The sequence below is a fragment of the Pan paniscus genome, chromosome 13, assembly GCF_029289425.2.
Source record: "Pan paniscus chromosome 13, NHGRI_mPanPan1-v2.0_pri, whole genome shotgun sequence".
Classification (NCBI taxonomy): Eukaryota; Metazoa; Chordata; class Mammalia; order Primates; family Hominidae; genus Pan; species Pan paniscus.
This window is the reverse complement of record NC_073262.2, coordinates 125,327,816-125,349,789: the sequence shown is the minus strand read 5'-3', so window position 1 is coordinate 125,349,789 and position 21,974 is coordinate 125,327,816. Positions and strand designations below refer to the sequence as shown.

At 43.0% G+C, this 21,974-nt stretch overlaps 2 protein-coding genes across 2 annotated transcripts in view; one reads left to right on the top strand and one right to left on the bottom strand.

Moving 5' to 3' along the window:
* FARSB (phenylalanyl-tRNA synthetase subunit beta) overlaps positions 1-21,974 on the top strand; it is a 228,268-nt gene that overhangs the window by 64,657 nt on the left and 141,637 nt on the right. The window lies entirely within an intron of this gene.
* LOC100977354 (large ribosomal subunit protein eL31-like) lies at positions 8,469-9,143 on the bottom strand. Its single transcript, XM_063595291.1, has one exon. It carries the CDS (start codon positions 9,036-9,038, stop codon positions 8,661-8,663), a length of 378 nt encoding a protein of 125 aa, XP_063451361.1. The 5' UTR covers positions 9,039-9,143; the 3' UTR covers positions 8,469-8,660.

Genomic DNA, 21,974 nt, shown 5'->3' with positions numbered 1-21,974 from the left:
AGAATAAATATTTCAACATAAAACCAATTCAATTTTATTAAGTTATAACTTACATACAGTAAAGTGAGGGGGTTTTTTTGGTTTTGATTTTGGGTTTTTGTTTGTTTTAAGACAGGATCTCACTCTGTGACCCAGGCTGGAGTGCAGAGGTATGGTCACAGCTCCCTGCAGCCTCAGGCATCTGGGCTCAAGTGATCCTCCTGCCTCAGCCTCATGAGTAGCTGGAACCACAGACACACACACACACACATGCCCGGCAATTTTTTACAGAGATAGAGTCTATGTTGCCCAGGCTGGTCTTTTTCTATTTCTTTTTCTTTTTCTTTTTTTTTTTGAGACAGAGTCTCACTCTGTCACCCAGGCTGGAGTGCGGTGGCACGATCTTGGCTCACTGCAACCTCCACCTCCTGGGTTCAAGTGGTTCTCCTGCCTCAGCTTCCTGAGTAGCTGGGATTGCAGGCGCACACCACCATGCCAGGCTAATTTTTGTATTTTTAGTAGAGACGGTCTTGAACTCCTTAGACCTGGGCTGAATAGCTCACACCTATAGTCCCAGCCTCCCAAAGCGCTGGGATTACAGATATGAGTTACTTAGCCCAGCTCTAAGTGTGTTTTGATGAATGGAACACTTTCTGTTGTGATCCTCACAGTTAGCTATTAGCACACGAAAGAGCTGCAGAACTGAACAGAGAGAAGCTGTCTAGGAATCAGTAATAATAGAAACCAAACATTTCAGCACATCCTGTGTGCTCAGGCAGTAGAGTTTGCTATTTACATGAATAACCTCAACTACTTCTTTCATTCCTACAGAAAAGGCACTTTTATAATCCCTACTTTACAGATGGAGAACCTCCAGCTTGGAGAGAAGTTTCTTGGCCAGGGTCACACATCCAGGAAGCGGCTTCCAAACTGGACTCTCCCTGAGCCAGCTCTACTACCTTGGGGGAGAATTTCGTCCCTTTCTTGCCTCTGTCACTAACTGGTTTTGTGATTTGGGGAAATGGATGCATCCTGGAGAAGGCTGGACTAACCCTCTGGTCCCCAGATGCCTCTAGTTCTCTTCCAGATCCCCACCATCCTGGTTCACAAGTGGAAATAAAACATTCTGACCAGTAGTAGCCCCAGGGCTGAAAGTCTCAGACAAACAGCTCTAGAAGTTAAAGAAACAAGCAGAAATGCCACATATGCTGGGACATAGCCCAGCTTGCTCCCACGCAAATTCTTCCTTCTTTTTCCCACCCTGAGCAGCTGGCACAGTGGCCAGTACAATGCCATCGAGCAAAGTTCAGGAGGCTAAAGAAACACATGGTGAGGAAGTACATTCGGCCCCAGGCCAGCAGAACAATGTGGCCTCTATCTTCTGTTCTGGCTTCTCTGGTCTTGTCACATCTTCACAAACCATGAACAAAGAGATTTGAGTTGGCTGAGTCACCCTCGTTCTCCTGGCTTACATCACATCACCCCATTCGCTTCCTCCTCCTGCCACCGCCTCTCAGCAATGAAAGTCGACCATTGTCAGGTACGCTCAGAGGAAAGTGTACAATGAGAATGGGGAGCTGGGAATAATAAGGATGCTTATTCTCTGCAGCAGGAGAGTGAGTCTGGAGCCCTAGTTCCAAATTCTGACTCTGCTACCAAATGGCTGTACGGATTGGGGCGCTGAGATTTAAATCTCAATTTCTGCATTTGGAAGATGAGATTAATAATAACTTCAGAATGCTTCTGTGAAAACCCAGAGAGAGAGAATGCACATAAATGCCATAAGTAAATCCCAGAGTATGGCTTCCTGGCATATTTGACTTGACAGCACTGTGAGGAAAGGATTAGATTTGCACAGTGATTTGGGTAAACAGGTAAAGAGGCCCAGAGGGAGTTTTCACTGCTCTGGGGCTCTGGTAGCCCTAGAGACTCCTGCTACTCCAGTCCTCTCTTGCTAACCCCCAGGATTGAGGGGTCAAAAATTCATCGCACTTGCAACATCTGTGTGTCAAGGCACACCTCTTCAGGGGCTCCATTATAAACTGTCTTACAAAAGTATGAATTGAATGGAATGATCACATTGATGTGAGTAAATCATTTTACCTCCCTTCACTCAATACTGCCTAATCACTGAGACCACAATATCATTTGTAAAAATAACCCAATGGCATATTCGGACCAATGGTGAGAGTAGGGATGCTTTTGGTTGCAAATATCAGAAAACCAGATTGATCTTGGCTATATTGCTCTTGCATAACAGGGAGACCTAAGTTAGTTACTGGTGTTTGTTTGGGATATATCGATGCCAGGGTTTTGGACTGTTGTCTTCATAACTCCTTTGGAATTGCCCTCATGGTTTGCTAAGATGACCACAGACAGCTCCAAAATGATATCATCACACTGTTCAAAAGCAGGATGCAGAATCTTTCTCCTTGTGCACTAACCTCCCATCAGGCAGGAGGAAACATCTAGAAGCCCCTAAGCAGACTCCCTTATATCTCATTGGCCAAAACTAGGTCACATGGGCATTCTTGGCTGAGAGGAAGACAGAGAAAGCAAGTATCCAACTCGTTTAATGGGACACCAGCTGGGGGGATGGGAGGGGGTTTTCTGAGGAGTCAATTACTAGTGTTTGACTAAAGCTATGCAAAGTATTTCTGTTATAACTTAAAAAGAAAAACAAGTCTCATTTCCAGATATTATCCAAACAAACTGACTTCCTATTATTCAAGTATATAAACAAAATTTTAAAAACCAGAGGATCTGCAGTTTCTACAACACCTGCCAACCCTCTACAGACATTTGGCAGCTTGGCCTATAACAGTTTGCTCAGATTTCTTAAAATAGGAATTCCCACTTTCCCCCATGAAAGTTCCAGGATTCTTTCAAATGTCTCAGGTCTTAAGTCCAAGTTTCCTTTAAATTGCCTTTTCGCCCTAGTGCTTCGACAGTAATCTCACACTGATCACGTCATATAGAGGCTTCTACTACATTTATATCTCAACATCTTCTTGGAAGATAGTCTTTAAAATATGAAGTAGTATTTTTTGTTATTTTAAAGTATAAAATGTCAATATTAAAACCAATAAAAATATTAAAATATATTTTAACATCATCATGGGCATGGATTAATCAATCAAACAGTCCTAGCTTATAATGAAAACCAGCAGTCTTCTGCTTCACCTTCCAATCCTGCTTCCAGCGTCAGTAATTTTCAACTCCTTTTGCTTTTTCTATATGTCTACATTGCATGCTTAAACTGCTGCTTCTTCACTTTTTAATTTTAGACCTCATCTGTTAGCACTCTCCCATGCAACAGGAGGATTTGACTCCCTCGCATTCTTGCACCTATTTTTCTCCTCCACCCATCATCTCCATGTAGTTATGTCACTTTCTTTTTTTAATAAATGTTCCTTTTTACATTACATTCTGTTCTTGTTTTACTGTTGTAAAATTTTATCTTTCCAAAAATATCAATGACCATTTTCTGAAGTTTTCTCCTGCTATCTTCATCTCTCCCATGTTCCTTGTTTGGTATATTCTCTCCTGTTGAAGCCTTTCTTGAAATGTCTGGTGATTCCTGGATGTCCATTACTGTCACTAAAAGCTGAGTGGCAGCTCTGTGTAAAAAGACTGTTGGTGGGCTTCACTATGGTGTGGCAGATGGGGACCTACAGAAATTGGAACCTGGCAGGTCTTCCCTCTTCTGTTGGTCAGTTTCCCCAGAGAGGAACTCACCAGTCTCCCATTGGAGGAATATAAAAGTGGCTGCCTAGGATCATGGGAACCTAGTGTGGGAAGGGGACTAAGGAATTTACCATCTAATAGGAAGTTCCACTGAATCTGCTTTAAGGGCACTTCACCACCCCCATCCCCTTGGTTGAGCCTGGTGTCCCAGAGCTCAGAGGTTCCCTAAAATTTCCAAGAGCAAAGCTCCGGTGCCTATCCAGGTAGAGGGTGACTATGCTCCAGGAACTAGGGCAGGAAATCTGAGAGCCTGACTGCTACTTCAAGGGACTTCCCATTCCTCTCTCTGGATTTTCCCTCCACCCTCAACCTTCAGAGTTAGGTGGTGCCTTCCATAGCTCAGCTTCTCCCAGGTTCTGCAGTGGGAATCAGCTTACTCCTTACCGGACTTTCCCCTTCAATTCTCTCTGGCATTAAGTTTCTGCCTGTTCTGCTCTGCCAGGTCAGTTTCCACTTGTCCTTCTGTTTTCCATTTTGCAAAATAGTGTTGACATCACTTTCTCCTCTTACTCATCTCCTGTTCTCTTTGGGACTTTCTTACTTTTGACCATTTTTATTCCTTTATTTACAGAGTTTCGGGAAGGAATAAATATTAGTGCAGGCACTCAATTTATGATGTTTAACTGAAAGTAATGAATGTTTAACTTTAGGTGTCTAATTTTAGCTCAGCATATGCCCACCTACCTCTGTGTGTGTGTGTGTGTGTGTGTGTGTGTGTGTGTGTATTTAGAGAGTCAAGGCAAAAATTTTTATGTCTTAGGTTAAAGAAAGACTACACTTTCCAGATTTCTTGCAGTTTGCTGCCATGTGGCTAAGTTTAGGCCAATATAATGAAAGTGGAAGTGGTGTGTGCCACTTCTGAGCCTTGGCCTTAACATAAAACTCAGTGCTTCTCTGGCCCTTTCCTTCCGTTTTCCCCGTGGGCTGCAATGTGGATGTGGTAGCAGCCAGCTTCAGCTCAACAAAGACAACACCCTAGGGGCTGGTGAACAGCAGGATGGAAAGGACTTGGGTCTCTAAATGAACACGTGAAGCAGAGCCACCCACCATCCTGGACCATTCGCCTCCAGACTATTAGGTAAGAAAGAAATCAGCTTCTTGGTCAGGCCTCTGTAATTTGAGGTTGTTTTGCAGCTGAGCCTGTGCTTTCATGCAACCCTGTTCAATGGCTCCCAAAGTGAGTCTATGGATAAGCCGCATTTCGATTGCCTGGGGCGATTAAAATATTTACCAATCCCAGATGCCACTCTCAGAGATGTTGATTCACTCAGTCTGGGATACAGTGCAGAAATCCTTTCTTTTTTTAACTACCTAGATTTTTCCGATACATTGCCAAGATTATGAAGCACTGACCTTGTCCAATTTACTGAAACATGTGTTCTTTACATTCCCATGTTTTTCTCCCTCCCCATTCATTTTCTCTCCGTTTCCATATTCTCTTCCTGACTCCTTTGCTAAAAGTCAAATGTAAATGTTATTGTAGCAGACAGTTGTTTTGTTTTTCCAGAATCGTTTCACCCTGATTTTCCTTTGGGGAACCCCTTATTTTCTTTTTCTTTCTTTTTTTTTTGAGACGGGGTCTCGCTCTGTCGCCCAGGCTGGAGTGCACTGGCGCGGTCTCAGCTCACTGCAAGCTCCGCCTCCCGGGTTCACGCCATTCTCCCGCCTCAACCTTCTGAGTAGCTGGGACTGCGAGTGCCCACCACCACGCCCGGCTAATTTTTTGTATTGTTGGTAGAGACGGGGTTTCACTGTGTTAGCCAGGATGGTCTCGATCTCCTGACCTCGTGATCCGCCCACCTCGGCCTCCCAAAGTGCTAGGATTGCAGGCATGAGCCACCGCGCCCGGCCGGGGAACCCCTTATTTTCTATACTCAGTCTACATAGTTCAGACAAACCAGCCATCCGCATCGTACCCCTAGCTCTTGGGAGCACACTCAACTGCACAGCGTAGACCAGGGCAATCAGCATATTCCAACCTCTTGACCGTACTGATGGTTCATAGATGGATAAGTCAGTTTAATGAGACCCAGTCCTAGGGAAAATAAAAGCTATTCTTCCCCAGAGAATGCTGACCCGGTGGGATGTGTGCCTGCAGCTGCTGGTAGCCATCTTACCACCACAAAAGGAGTCTAAGACTGAAGTCCACACAGTGGAGACAGGAGAGGAGAGACGGTGCAAGACTGCATTCTGATGACAGCATTTGTTTTTGTTTTATTTTTGGTTTTTTGGAGACTGAGTTTTGCTCGTCACCCAGGCTGTAGTGCAATGGCATGATCTCAGCTCACTGCAACCTCTGCCTCCTGGGTTCAAGCGATTCTCCTGCCTCAGCCTCCCAAGTAGCTGAGATTACAGGTGTGTGCCACTGCACTTGGCTAATTTTTTGTATTTTTAGTAGCGACCGGGTTTCACCATTTTGACCAGACTGGTCTCGAACTCCTGACCTCAGGTGATCCGCCTGCCTCAGCCTCCCAAAGTGCTGGAATTACAAGTGTGAGCCACCGCACCCGGCCCTGATGATAGCATTTGAGTATCTGGATCTGTGCCTAAATCCCTAGACTTTTCAGCATGTAACTCAATTTTTTTTTTAAGGAGGAGAGTGTCCTGACTATTAAGCATATATACATATTAGTATATTTATAATGTTATATTATATTATTTTATTATAATTATATATGCATATATAGCTTATATATAATATGTTTATATATACTTATACATCTATACATACACACATTATAATTATAAAATTAACTGTCAAGTTCAAAACAACACGTTTCTAAGTAAATGAACAGGTAACATTTTAAAGATATTTTCAAAAAGAATAATCATAGATCAACATATCTAATATACCACTCACCTGTTTTAAATAGTATTTAGGCCCAGGTGTGGTGATTCACACCTGTAATCCCAGTCCTTAGGGAAGCCAAGAAGGGAAGATTGCTCGAGGCCAGGAGTTTGAGACCAGCTTGAGCCACATAGCCAGACCCTGTCTCTACAAAAATTTTTAAAAAGTAGGCAGGTGTGGTGGTATGTGTCTGTAGCCTCACCTACTCCAGAGGCTGAAGCAGGAGGATTTCTCGAGCCCAGGGGTTCAAGGTTTCAGTGAGCTATGATCATGCCACTGTACTCCAGCCTGGGCAACACTGTGGGACCCTGTCTCTGAATAAATATATCTAGGGTATTTTCATCTCTGAATTTTCATAAAGCTTATGCAAACAGACCTTTGAACAATTATGCAAATGTCTATGTTACAGTGCCAATTTTCTGGTTACAGTACTAGACTGTATTCTAGAGTTTTCTCAGGTCAGATCTGACCGTTTTGCAAGCACTATAAGACAACTTAAAACAAAATATGTAAAATACATTAGGCCTCTTGGCCCAGGAATACAGATTTTCAGTGTTAAAGGTATTTGGTAAACTTTAATTTGCTCATGATAAAGAATATAATTTAGAAGCAGGCTTTTCTTGTTGCTCTCAGGAAAATTAAAGTGGGTCTGATAGATTGAGCTTGTCATCACTTTCCAATATCCCACATTCAAGGCACAGAGGCTGTATGCGGCAGTACTGTGGATGGACCTCCCAAAGCCATTCCTACACTCCTCTCACACATGGGGTCAGGGCTGGCACACCATGGCCCAAATCCAGTAGGCTGCTAACTTTTGTATAGCTGTGACCTAAGAATGGTTTTCATATTTTTAAATGGTTGAAGAGAGATCAAAAGAAGAAGAGTATTTTATGAAAATCATATGAAATTCAAAATTCAGCATCCCTAAATGAAATTTTATTGGAATACAGTCACATTTGTTCATTTATATGTTATCCATGGCTGCTTTTGCACCATAATGGCAGAGATTAGTTGTAACAGAGACCAAAAGGCCTGCAATGCCAAAGTTATCTATTATCTTGGTAGTTACAGTTTGTTGACTGCTGCAATATAGAATAGAAAGTCAGATACTTTCTCAGCCCTATTTGTACCTGGGAGTGACCCACGTGACCCAGTTCTGACAATGAGATGTCAAGGAAAGTCTGCAAGAGGGATTTTGGGAAAGAAGAGTGTTTCCTAAATAAAGTAGAAAACAGCCAGGTGTGGTGGCTCAAGACTGTAATCCCAGCACTTAGAGAGGCTAAGGAGGGTGGATCACTTGAGTCCAGGAGTTTGAGATCGGCCTGGGCAAAGTAGTGAAACCCTGTCTCAAAAAATAAATAAATAAAATAAAATAATAAATAAAAATAAAAATAATTTTTTTAAAAAAATTAGCCAGGTGTGATGGTGCATGCCTGTAGTCCCAGCCACTCAGGAGGCTGAGGTGGGAGTATTGCCTGAGCCTGGGAGGTCGAGGATGCGATGAGCCATGATTGACCAGTGCACTCCAGCCTACGTGACAGAATGAGACCCTGTCTCAAAAATAAATAAATAAAGTAGGAAACTTTAACCTAGATGTGATATCTGGAACTGTGGTGACAATTTTGCCACCATGATGAAACAAGCATGAGGCTGACAGCACTCCTATCCAGGATATTCCTGGGTATGTTGGTCAAAGATCCAATGTTTCTTGTCTCTAGAGCTGGAGTTGATTTGAAGCCATGTTTAGTTTGTCTAAACCTAGTCTCGACAATGGTCACTGGGGAGAGAATAATTTAGACAGATGCTTCTAGGGGGAATCTCCATTTCTTTAGGAATTTAATTGTGGTTAGTAACCACAGATTCCAACTGAGGGGAGTTCAATCTCAGCCCAAATTAAATCTGCCAGGGTACTTGGAGTAGGAGGGACATAAACACAAGTTTAAAAAGCTGTGTTTCAAGATAAAATGTGCTCATTAACTGTGGCAAAGATGTAAACATATCAATCATTGCTAATTCCCACTACTCAGTGAATCTTTTTTTTTGTTGCTATTTTATAACTTTATTTGATGTATTTGATGATCAGAGATTAGTTCTTGTCCACATTGACTGTCTGTAGATTTTTGAAAGTGGTAACAGGTACATAGGTAACCAAAGTATAGAGCTTATTTGGTGAATCTTCACCCTCATTACGTTTTCTGGACAACCGCACATGGATTCCGTATAGGACATTCCTTATTCCTTTGGCCCAGACAGCTTTGTTGAGCCTGGTATCAATGCGTACATCTGGAGCTCCCATCTCCTTCATGGCAAATTTCCGAATCTCTTTGAGTGCCCGAGGAGCACGCTTCTTGAAGCCCACTCCATGGATGCGCTTGTGAATGTTGATGGTATGTTCTTGGGTCACCACCTCGTTGATGGCAGAAGGGCCCTTTTTCTTCTCGCCACCCTTCTTTGCGGGAGACATTCTGCCGGGTCTAAGTTGGAAAGGAAGTTTTGTTTTTTGTTTTTTTGAGACGGAGTCTCGCTCTGTTGCTCTGTCGCCCAGGCTGGAGTGCAATGGCGCGATCTCAGCTCACTGCAACCTCCGCCTCCTGGGATCAAGTGATTCTCCTGCCTCGGCCTCCTGAGTAGCTGGGATTACAGGCATGTGCCACCACACCCGGCTAATTTTTGTGTTTTTAATAGAGATGGGGTTTCACCATGTTGGCCAGGTTGGTCTCGAACTCCTGACCTCAGGTGATCCACCCACCTCGGCCTCCCGAAGTGCTGGGTACAGGCATGAGCCACTGTGCCTGGCCTACTCAGTGAATCCTTTGTAGAGGAGAGATAATTTTATTATTGCAAGTGAATACTTAATAGGACTTGATTGTTAAATTTTGTAATAGCAATTTAGATCATGAAATCTCTAGCAGGGCCATTCCATCCATGGTCTTTTCGGGAACAAGACATCAATAAATAAGATATATATATATATATATATATATATTTTTTTTTTTTTTTTTTTTTTTTTTTTTTTTTTGAGACGGAGTCACCGTCTGTTGCCTAGGCTGGAGTGCAGTGGCGTGATCTCGGCTCACTGCAACCTCCACCTCCCGGGATCAAGCAACTTTTCTGCCTCAGCCTCCCAAGTAGCTAGGATTATAGGCACACGCCACCATGGCCAGCTAATTTTTGTATTTTTAGTAGAGACAGGATTTCACCATCTTGGCCAGGCTGGTCTCGATCTCTTGACCTCAGGTGATCCGCCCGCCTCGGCCTCCCAAAGTACTGGGATTACAGGCATGAGCCGCTGCACTCAGCCTCAATATGCATATTTTTAACAACTAAAAGGATGAACAAAATACAGTAAAAACTTAGAGTAAATGCTGTATAAAGATTAGGGCATTTCCTTACATTTCATACCTTTAATTATATCTTGAGTTTCCAAAGCCACAGGGTCTAGGCACGTCTTCATTAAAAATATGTTAGAAATCCATTATAGGAAAAGTTTTCTTCCTGCAGAAAGAGAAACTGAAGCACAGAAAAGATGGTCACAATCACAGAAAAACTCTCTCTGTGGGACTCAGACTTTTATGGAATAGTCAAGTTTTGTGGCCACTCAGACAAGACAGTGCATTAAGGGACACGCAGAACAAAATCCCACCCAAACATATGGAGAACTTCTAGAGCCTTAAGCCATTATTCACACTATATTCCCAGTAAATGGGAAATTTCGAGGTATCATAGGCTATACAGCTAAGTTGGAATTAGTTGCTTTCCAAAAATTAGTTTAAAAGCTGCCCTCTGGAATGTCAAAAAAAAAAAATGCTTCCTGGCCAGGCACAGTGGCTGACACCTGTAATCCCAGCACATTGAGAGCTCGTGGCAGGTGGATCACTTGAGCTCAAAACTCCATCTCTACTAAAAATACAAAAATTAGCCAGGCATAGTTTGCATGCCTGTAATCCCAACTACTTGGGAGGTTGAGGTGGGAGGATCACCTGGGTCCAGGAAGCAGAGGTTGTAGTGAGCCATGATGGCACCACTGCCCTCCAGCCCGGGTGACAGAGTGAAACCCTGTCAAAAAAAAACAAAAACAAAACACCCCCTACCATCCCTGCCAAAGGTAGAGAGAGCTGCTAGCTGGGCACTGGATACCAGGGTCGTACAGTATTTTTGCCTAGAATGACCAACCATCCTACTTTCCCTGGGACTGAGGTAGGAGAGAAGTAGGACTTGTTTTCTGTGCATCAGTCAGGATCTCACTGATCAAAACAGGATGCAGTAAAGAAACAAGCCAAAACCAGCTAAAATCAAGATGGCAAAGAAAAGCACCTCTAGTTGATCTTACTGCTCATTATACACAATTACAATTCATTAGCATGCTAAAAGACACTCCCACCAGAGCCATGACAGTTTCCAAATGCCATGGCAATGCCCAGAAGTTACCTTATATGGTTGGAAGAACCCTTGGTTCCAGGAACTCCACACCCCTTTTTTGGAAAATTCATGAATATCACACCCCTTCTTTAGTGTATAATTAAGGAGTAGCTGTAAATGTAGCTAGTCAGCAATCCACAAGGGACACTCTGCCTATGGGTAGCCCAGCTCTGTCTCTGGAGCAGCCATTTTACTCTGTTGTCTTGCTCTCAAATTCTTTCCTGTACAAAACTGAGAACCCTCCTGGGCTAAGCCCCAATTTTGGGGTGTGCCTACATCACTAGGACAGGAGCTTTCATTGCTAAAACCAAGAAAGTCTCAGGCAAACAGCGACAAGTTGGTCAGCCCATCTGAATCCTTCACATGAGCTTTCCCTTAGTGCCCACCTAAGTCTTCTTCATCCTTGCACGCCCAGGTCAATTCCATTCCCCCCATAACTCCCTTCCAGATTCCTCAGCCAGAATGAATCTCTCCACATGCCCAAAGCACTGGGTTGGCACTGCTCTTATGACACTGGCTTCACTCTCTCTCCTATGAGATGCTTCTCTAAGTGTGAGCCCCGAGAGGGCGGCACACATGTCCATGCCTTGGCTCTTTTCACTGAATCAGTGCTTGATCACAATTGTCCATCACACACTGGAGGACGCATTGAAGCCCTGGGCCCTGAGCATCTGACCCTGTGCTGCATCCAGGCTTATGATTTATTTTGAGACATGGTCTTGTTCTGTTGCCTAGGCTGGAGTGCAGTGGCATGATCACAGCTCACTGCAGCCTCAATGGCCTGGGCTCAAGTGATTCTCCCACCTCAGCCTCCCAAGTAGCTGGGTCCACAGGCACGCACCACCACGCCTGGCTAATTTTTTAAATTATTTGTAGAGATGGGGGTCTTGCCATCTTGTTCAGGCTGGTCTCAAACTCCTGTCCTCAAGCAATCCTCCCACCTCGGTCTCCCAAAGTGCTGGGATTATAGGTGTGAGCCACTGCACCTGCCTGGACATCTTAATTTTTTTTTTTTTTTTTGAGATAGGGTCTCGCTCTGTTGCCCAGGATGGAGTGCAGTGGTGTGATCTTAGCTCACCGCAACCTCCACATCAGAGGTTCAAGTGATTCTCGTGCCTCAGCCTCCTGAGCAGGTAGGATTACATGTGCCTACCATGACATCTGGGTAATTTTTGTATTTTTAGTAGAGACGGGGTTTCACTATGTTGGTCAGTCTGGTCTCTAACTCCTGACCTCAAGTGATCTGCCCACCTCAGCCTCCTAAAGTGCTGAGATTACAGGCATGAGCCACCGCACCCGGACTGTACTTTTTTTTTTTTTTTTTTTTTTTGAGACAGAATCTCGCTCTGTCACTCAGGCTGGAGTGCAGTGGTGCGATCTCGGCTCACTGCAAGCTCTGCCTCCCGTGTTCCCGCCATTCTTCTGCCTCAGCCTCCCAAGTAGCCGGGACTACAGGTGCCCACCACCACGCCTAGCTAATTTTTTTTTTTTTGTATTTTTAGTAGAGAGGGGATTTCACCATGTTAGCCAGGATGGTCTCGATCTCTGGACCTCGTAATCTGCCCGCCTCAGCCTCCCAAAGTGCTGGGATTACAGGCATCAGCCACCACACCCGGCCCAGCCTGGACTTCTTTGTTCACTGGCACAAACACGCCTTACAGCCTGGGCCTTAGCCCCTCCATAGAATCTTTGAATCACAGAGAGATGCAGGAAATTCCAATTTAATCTAGTAACCACAAATAAAGCTGAAAGTAATTCTTCAGCAGATTCTTGCCAAATAATTCTGGCAAAGAAATATCCCTGATGGAACTGAGGGAATTAGCAGAAAACACATTACATACCCGCAATAGGGTATCAGACTGAAGTCACTGCATCCACATGTTTTCAAAATCTAGAGCCCAGAGCAAAGAGAAATCACGGGCAAGATGGAAGAGAAATTGCTCCTTTGAAATAATGGTGGCCCTGGGGCAGTTTCTAAGTCTATCAAGATGTGGAAAGGGAAATAACCTCTGCAATAAAGGCAGGCCAAAAGGATGTGGTAAGGGCTTCAGTGAGATTGAAAAGTTCACTATCAATGGTTCCTTATGAAGAGTGTTTTCTCTGGCCACAAATAACCATTTGGGCACACTGCTTTGCATAAGCTTTGTCATCTAAAAATCTAAACTCTGTGACTGCAGTCAAGTCGTCCTGATGGTTTGTTTTATAGAACTCTCAAAAATAACAGTGGAAATATATAGCTCTAAAGATCACTTTGCCTATGCAGATCTGAACAAAACAATTTTACTATTCTGTTTTCACTTGACTATTTGATCTTTGGACTCATTGCTATAATATCACCCGTCAACTTACCATAGTATTTGAGGGGGAGGAAATGGACTTTAAAAGTCTCTCATAATTTCAGCTAACATTTTCATCTGTCTAGTTGTCTAGGTAAGAGGTAGTGGACTCATAACAGTAATCAGGTAAATACTAAAAATCTTTATGATAGTAGTCTGATGAGGCTAGGAGAGTTTGAACTTCTGATATGGTTTGGCTGTGTCCCTACCCAAATCTCATCTTGAATTGTAGCTCCCATAATTCCCATGTGTTGTGAGAAGGACCTGGTGGGAAGTAATTGAATCATGGGGCAGGTTTTTCCCATGCTGTTCATGATAGTGAGTAAGTCTCATGAGATCTGATGGTTTTATAAAGGGCAGTTCCCCTGCACATGCTCTCTTGCCTGCCGCCATGTAAGCTGTGACTCTGCTCTTCCTTTGACTTCTGTCATGATTGTGAGGCCTCTCCAGCCATGTGAAACTATGAGTCCATTAAACCTATTTTTCTTTATAAATTACTCAGTCTTGGATATTTCTTCATAGCAGTATGAAAATGGACTAATACAGTAAATTGGTACTGGGTAATGGGGCACTGCTATAAAGATACCTGAAAATGTGGAAGTGATTTTGGAATTGGGTAACAGGCAGGGGTTGGAACAATTTGGAGGGCTCAGAAGAAGACAGGAAAATGTGGGAAAATTTGGAACTTCCTAGAGACTTGTTGAATGGCTTTGACCAAAATGCTGATAGTGATGTGGACAATAAAGTTCAGGCTGAGGTGGTCTCAGATAAAGAAGAGGAACTTGGGAACTGGAGTAAATGTCACTCTTGCTATGCAAAGAGACTGGCCGCATTTTGCCTCGGCCCTAGAGGTGTGTAGAACTTTGAACTTGAGAGAGATGATTTAGGGCATGTGGTGGAAGAAATCTAAGCAGCAAAGTGTTCAAGAGGAAGCAGGCCATAAAAGCTCAGAAAATTTGCAGCCTAACAATGTGATAGAAAAGAAAAACCCATTTTCTGAGGAGAAATTCAAGCCAGCTGCAGACATTTGCATAAGTAATGAGAAGCCAAATGTTAATCACCAAGACAATGAGGAAAACGTCTCCAGGACATGTCAGAGGTCTTCATGGTAGCCCCTCCCATCACAGGCCTGGAGGCCTAGGAGGAAAAAAATGGTTTCATGGGCCAGGCCCAGGGCCTTGCTGCTTTGTGCAGTCTTGGAACTTGGTGCCCTGTGTCCCAGCCATGGCTAAAAGGGGCCAATGTACAGCTCAGGTCATTGCTTCAGAGGGTGCAAGCCCCAGGCCTTGGTGGCTTCCACATGGTGTTGGGCTTGTGGACACACACAAGTCAAGAATTCAGGTTTAGGAACCTCCACCTAGATTTCAGAGGATGTAGGGAAATGCTTGGATGTCTAGGCAGAAATTTGCTGCAGGCATAGAGCCCTTATGTTAGGGCAGTACAGGGAAATGTGGGGTGGGAGCCCCTACTCACAGTCTTCACTGGGGCACTACCTAGTGGAACTGTGAGAAAAGTGCCACCATCCTGCAGACCCCAGAATGGTAGATCCACCAACAGCTTGCACCATGCGCCTGGAAAAGCCGCAGACACTCAATGCCAGCCCTTAAAAGCAGCCAGGAGCAGGGACTATACCCTGCAAAGCCACAGAGCCAGAGCTTCCCAAGACCATGGGAACCCACTTCTTACATCAGTGTGACCTGCATGTGAGACATGGAGTCAAAGGAGATAGTTTCGGAGCTGTAAGATCCAGCCAACTGCCCCGCTGGATTTCGGACTTTCATGGGGCCTGTAGTCCCTTTGCTGTGGCCAATTTCTCCCATTTGGAGTGGGTATATTTACCCAATGGCTGTATCCCATTGTATCTGGGAAGTAACCAACTTGCTTTTGATTTTACAGGCTCATAGGCAGAAGGGACTTGCCTTGTCTCAGATGAGACTTTGGACTGTGGATTTTTGAGTTAATGCTGGAATGAGTTAACATTTTGGGGGACTGTTGGGAAGGCATGATTAGTTTTGAAATGTGAGGACATGAGATTTGGGAGGGGCTGGGGCAGAATGATATGGCTTGGCTGTGTCCCCACCCAAATCTCATCTTGGAAGGGACCCAATGGGAGGTAATTGAATCATGGGACAGGTCTTTCCTGTGCTGTTCTCATGAGAGTGAATAAGTCTCACAAGACCTAATGGTTTTATAAAGGGGAGTTCCCCTGCACATGCTCTCTTGCCTGCTGCCATGTAAGATATGCCTTGCTTCCCCTTCACCTTCTGCCATGATTCTGAGGCTTTCCCAGCCATGTGCAACTGTGAGTCAATTAAACCTCTTTCCTTTATAAATTATCCAGCTTTGGATATGTCTTTATTAGAAGCATGAGAATGGACTAATACAACTTATAAAGCAGAAATCACTCCTTCAGACTGCCAGGAAAGGGCTAAGAAGAGGCTATACCTTTCTTCAGAGGGATACCATTTCCAAGATAACATTTCATTCAGGCAGCACCGAATGTGTTCCTACCATCTGTGACTGAAATGGACATCCCCCAGGACAAGAACACACCATGCAATGGGGTGTGAAAGAAACTTTAATAGAAAATGTAAAATGTTTAATATGAAATGTGTAATGATTAGATACCTTCCTCTGCTTGTCTCCTGTCCTTCCTCCTCAATACCATTTCATCTCTTCCTTTTCAACTCTTCCCTACTTTCCTGGTCCTTGACCTTACCTCTGAGAAAAAACAAGTTCTCAGTGCTTCTTGCAATTCAACTTTCCCCTTTCCCCACTTCTCTTCCTTTTATTTTTCTTTATCCTGGATGATGGACAAAGCAGAAGCCAATGTGAAGAGGAAAAAAATAAATAACAGAAGGAGGCAGAAAAGGGAAGGTATGTGGGTTGATGTCTCATCAAAGGCTTCCCTGGCTGGAAAGTTCACCCATTGCCTCCAGAGCTCTCAGTGCCTTTAAGGCACAGGTGTGCTTCTGTCCTGGTTTGAAACAGCAAAATGTGTTACTCTCCATAGAAATGTTGTAAAGCATCCCTAGGTCACATCCCCAGTGCTTCCATGTAATAATGTACTAAGTTCAACTGACCATATCTTATTCAAAACAGAAATCAAATTCATCTATTTTTTTTTTTTTTGAGACTGGGTCTTGCTCTGTCACTCAGGCTGGGGTGCAGTGGCCTGATCTCTGCCCACTGCAAACTCCACCTCCTGGGCTCAAGCCATCTTCCCACTTCAGCTTCCCAAGTAGCTGGGACTACAGGCGTGCACCACCATACCCAGCTAATTTTTGTATTTTTTGTAGAGACAGGGTTTCTCCATGTTCCCCAAGCTGGTCTCAAACCTTTGAGCTCAAGCAATCCTCCCGCCTCAGCCTTCCAAGGTGCTGGGATTACAAGCGTGAGCCACTGCACCCAGCCCAAATTCATCTTTCAAGGTATAGTTTGTGGCTAAATGAAACGCATTTGCTTTTATTAATGATTTTAAATGTCCTTTGTTTGGGTATTATTTCAATAATAGTAATGAATCTACATCTATATCCACATCTATCTCCATCTATATCTATATTATATACAACATATATAATATATAAAGATGTAATGTATTAACACTATATATAATATATAAACCCTTCTATAATCTTGTTACAATTCTTTGAGATGAATGAAAATTCTATATTCATAGATCCAATGTTATTTTTAAATTAAGTCCATTTAAAATTACAAATTGTATGATTCTGCTCTTATATCATCAACCAACCTAAGATAAATTACACCATTCCTTTATTTCAGCAGCCCATAAAATGCCAATGCCAGGTAAAATTAAAGATCAAATTTCCTTTACATCTAGAATTTCTTAAGATGTTGTTGGAGAACTAGAGAAGGCAGTGAAGATTCTTCTTAAATTTGGAACATGTAGCGATCATCTTACAAGAAACATGTGTCGAGGTACTTAGAAAAACACACCCTTAGTATGCACATGTAAGAAAATGAATTTAAAGATATAGTTCTGAAAAGCAATCTTTCCTCAGCAAATGATCTATGCACCATAGTAATAGCTACTAAAAATCAAGACTTTTGACCAAAAGGGTGTTCTTTTTATTTATTTATTTATTTTTATTTTTATTTTATTGAGACGCGGTCTCCCTCTGTCACCCAGGCTGGAGTGCAATGATGTGATCTCAGCTCACTGCAAGCTCCACCTCCCAGGTTCAAATGATTCTCCTGCCTCAGCCTCTCGAGTAGCTGGGATTACAGGTACCTGCTACCATGCCTGGCTAATTTTTGTATTTTTAGTAGAGACAGGGTTTCACCATGTTGGCCAGGCTGGTTTCGAACTCCTGACCTCAGGTGATCTGCCCACCTTGGCCTCTCAGTGTTGGGATTACAGGCGTGAGTCACTGCGCCCGGCTAGGTGTTCTTTTTAAATGCTTAACTTTGACAACAAATGTTAGTCCATTTATGAAGCTTTTTGGCTTTTTGGCTTTGTCCCTTTAATGATGGACATACCATTTTGCCATTGCATAAAGAGTCCCCAGGTGTTGTCTTCAGTGCTGAGGATGGCTGCTGCGTCCATTGGATTTTGGAAAAGAGGGCTGTTCAGAAATGGCTTTAGAATAGAATCGCAGCTTAGATAGACCCAAAAAGAACCTTAGCCTTCCTGTCTCATCCTCTCCCTTTTTTTTTTTTTTTTTTTTTTTTTTTTTTGAGACTGAGTCTTACTCTGTCGCTCAGGCTGGAGTGCAGTGGTGGGATCTTAGCTAACTGCAACTTCCGCCTCCTGGGTTCAAGCAATTCTCCTGCCTAAGCCTCCCAAGTAGCTGGGACTACAGGCGTGCGCCACCACACCCCGCTAATTTTTTTTTTTTTTTTTTTTTTTTTGGTATTTTTAGTAGAGACGGGGTTTCATCATGTTGGCCAGGATGGTCTCGATCTCTTGACCTTGTAATCCACCCACCTGGGCCTCCCGAAGTGCTGGGAATACAAGCGTGAGCCACCACGCCCGGCCTCTTCCTCTTCTTTGATAGGTAAAGGGTATGCAGTTACTTACCCAGAATCTCACAGCAAGCATCACATACCCTCAAGGCTCTCGGGTCCTACATCTAGAGCACGGGGTCTGGCCAGAGGACCCAGCATTACTGTGCTAAGCCCCACCGCTCGCCATCAGGGTTGCTTCAAGCACAGTTTTTAACCCCTTGGAGCTCCAGTCTATAGGATAAAAACAGTACCAACCTCCTAGGGATATTTTAAGAGCTAAATATCACAACATACATAAAATATTTAACCCTGTATCTGGCACCTTTTAGATAATTGATTGGCAAATGTTGACTATTGTTTCATATGTTAACATAATGCATACTTAGTTTTATGCTACAGTATTAATAAAATACTGGGAAAAATTAAAGTCAAGCAGTAGTTTACACTGTAATACAACAGCATGTTCTTTATCCAATAAAATACTTCTTCTTTTTTTTTTTTTTTCAAGATGGCGTCTTGCTCCGTCACCCAGGCTGGAGTGCAGTGGTGCGATCTCGGCTCACTGCAACCTCCGCCTCCTGGGTTCCAGCAGTTCTCCTGTCTTAGGCTCCAGAGTAGCTGGGATTACAGGCACCTGCCACCACGCCTGGCTAATTTTTGTATTTTTAGTAGAGACGGGGTTTCACCTTGTTGGTCAGGCTGATTTCCAACTGCTGACCTCAGGTGATCCACCCGCCTCAGCCTCCCAAAGTGCTGGGATTACAGGAGTGAGCCACTGTATCTGGCTAAAATACTTTAAAAAGAGTATTGAAAACACTGATTTTGATGATGAACACCAGGAACACAAACAGGCCTCACAAATCAAGGTAGAAGCTTCGTCCTACAAGGCGCTGACATCCAAAGGGAGGCAACTTCATTCTTGACACAGAAAGGAATTTCACTTTTACCTTCTTCCATTGTTTTGGCTAGTGTCTGACTGACTAGATTTTATACCACAGCTTTATTGAGATATAATTCACATACCATCAAATTTACCCACTTAAAAAGGAGAATTTCAGGGGGGTAGTATATTCGCAGCATTGTGCAACCATGACCATGATTAATTTTAGAACATTTTTCATCACCCCAAAAGAAACCCCATGCCCATTAGCAGTGATTGACTTGATTTGTAATTTGCAATCTTTTCTACTAGTTTTTGAATATTTCTGAATCCGAGGAGCCTCTCTGTTTCTCCAGCCACATGAGACCACGGCAGTTGGCCGACTCGTTTCCTCCTGCCAGCCCCAGTTCTTCTTTCATTCCTGTCCACCTGCAGTTGTCAGTTAACCCCGCCCCCGCTTTCTGCTGTATTTTATATTCCATCAAGAGAATTTAAAGTACTGACTCCTCACTCTGACAATTTGCAATTCTCACAGTTTCACACCAGTTTCCTCACCGATATTCATCCTCAAGTCTAAATTAATTCAGCCTCGCCAAAGTGTGGGAGATGAAAAACATTCTATCCAGGTTGAAAGCCACACTCATACATTATCACTCAGGCATAAAAACACATTTATTGGTCAAAACTTTTACAATGGAAAGCTTTTAAAAAAACATACCACAACGAATCCCATATAGAAAATATACAAATTTCACAGTCTCCTATAAAGATTTTAACAAGTAATAAACAGTGTTATTCCATAGTTTTGAATGATAGAAAGGAGGAAACTTCTGAGATAAATTCCACCTATTTTTATTTAGGGAATTAAATTATTTCTCAGAAACACATGACTAAATATTATTGTGATCCTGGAGAAATTCCAGTAGCAATTTGTTTCATATATATATATATTTATATAATTTGTTTTATATATATATAAAACGTGTGCATGTGTGTGCGTGTATGTGTATATGCACATATACACACATACATACACCAAGAAAGTGAGATAATCATTTCAGCTCACTGCATTTCTTGGAGGAACAGAAATAAGTGACAAAGGCGGAGGAAAAGGCAGAGTTATCAGGTAAACCTACACCTCCAATTAGATGTTATTGCCTTGACAGATAAAAGGCCAGGCAGAGACCATAAGATACAGGTAGAAATGACCTGGAGGATCATTCACTCCCAACTCTATTTACCTAGGAAAGAACAGAGTCCAGGTTACCTAGCCAATTACTAGAAGATCAGAGGCTGAAGGACTATCTAAAACAGAAGCCTGGAGAGTAGAAAAATGTGGCAACCAGGTTCTCGTTCTCTAATTGTCCCCACATCACTGCAAACCTACATTGCAGGGTCTGGAATCCAACCAGAAAGATCTAAGGCTCCAAGTTGGTCTGGAAATGGAGTAGGAGAGAATTAAGCAGGCTTGGGGTACGCCAGCAACATCAGGTTCATGTCTGTTCTCAAGAGAGCCTAAGATGATTCTTAACCAGAATCTAAGAGCTATTAAAAAAAAAAAAAAAAAAAAAAGCAGCTGTGATAACTCAGCTGAATGAGTCTGGAGCCAGAATTGAGTCTGGGCTTAGTACCATCAATGAGGTGACAGAAGCTCGGCCTCCACCTCTGTCTGAGTAATAGGATTGCTCTGGCCTGCACTAATGATCACAACACGACTGATGGAAGATTTTTTTTCTGGGTCTGTCAGTTGTCATGGGCATATGACACCTTGCCTTATTCACTGCTCCAATACACAAGGCTCTCGAGGCTAAACTTGTTGTTGAGAACTTGGACTTTTCCCAAGACACAGCACCAAAATAGCTCTTACAAAAGGGAAAAATCAACAATGTGGTGTACCGGCCCCCAAAAAGAAAAATGTTCTCAATGCCAATAAGACAGCTTGATTCTGCACTGTTTAATCCCTTGCTTCAAGTGGATTTTTAATTACACTCTACATTTTTTTGACACTTCTGTTTTATAGGAGGATTTTTAGGTTTATTAATCAGCAATCATGGACTAGGAGTACCTCCTGCTCAATCTAGGGAAGAGTAATAGGAACATGGAGTCACTTTTAATCTGCATGAAACTTCACTGGGGTTCAACTGCTTCATCGGCAGAAGGAATAATTAGACAGATGATGAAGTCCCTTCTAGTGCTAAAACTTGGCTTCTTTGACACAATCCACCAGATTTCCAGGTTAGTGCCACAAACGTTCCCCAAGAGACTACTAGAGACCTCCTCTGTCGGGGTCAGGATTGAAATGAAAACAAGACACAGATTCTGCTACTGAAGAACTCATTATCCTATGGGTTAACGTGGATTGAGATCAACTTTCTCCTTTTGATATAAGATAGTAAGGCACTAAGCTGGAGGTGTTTGGGAAGGATTGACTATAACAATAAAAATATAAGGTACTAGAGAAATCTCTTTGTTTTAAATATAAATAACTGCTTCTGTGTTTGCAATCCTAGAGAAACAGAACAACTGGGTGGTTATTTTAGAAGTCGCCCTGTTTTTCTCCCTTACAAAGATATACAAATTCTACTTGAAGTAACTCCTCCAGCCCTACAAATAGACATTTGGCTACTTAGGTTAAAAAACACAAATATGAGAGCTAGCCATCTTGGGCTCTTGACAAAGCACCAATCAACAAATCTTGCCAATGGTGTCTCTTGTCAGAGGAAAAGAATATGAGCTAATGCACCCCAAAACTGTTTTCATATTTATCACAAACTTTAGTAGCCTGCATCAGTGA

What these genes read in the sequence shown, in the direction of transcription:
- LOC100977354 (XM_063595291.1), bottom strand. Translation starts at nt 9,038, where the DNA reads ATGTCTCCCGCAAAGAAGGGTGGCGAGAAGAAAAAGGGCCCTTCTGCC.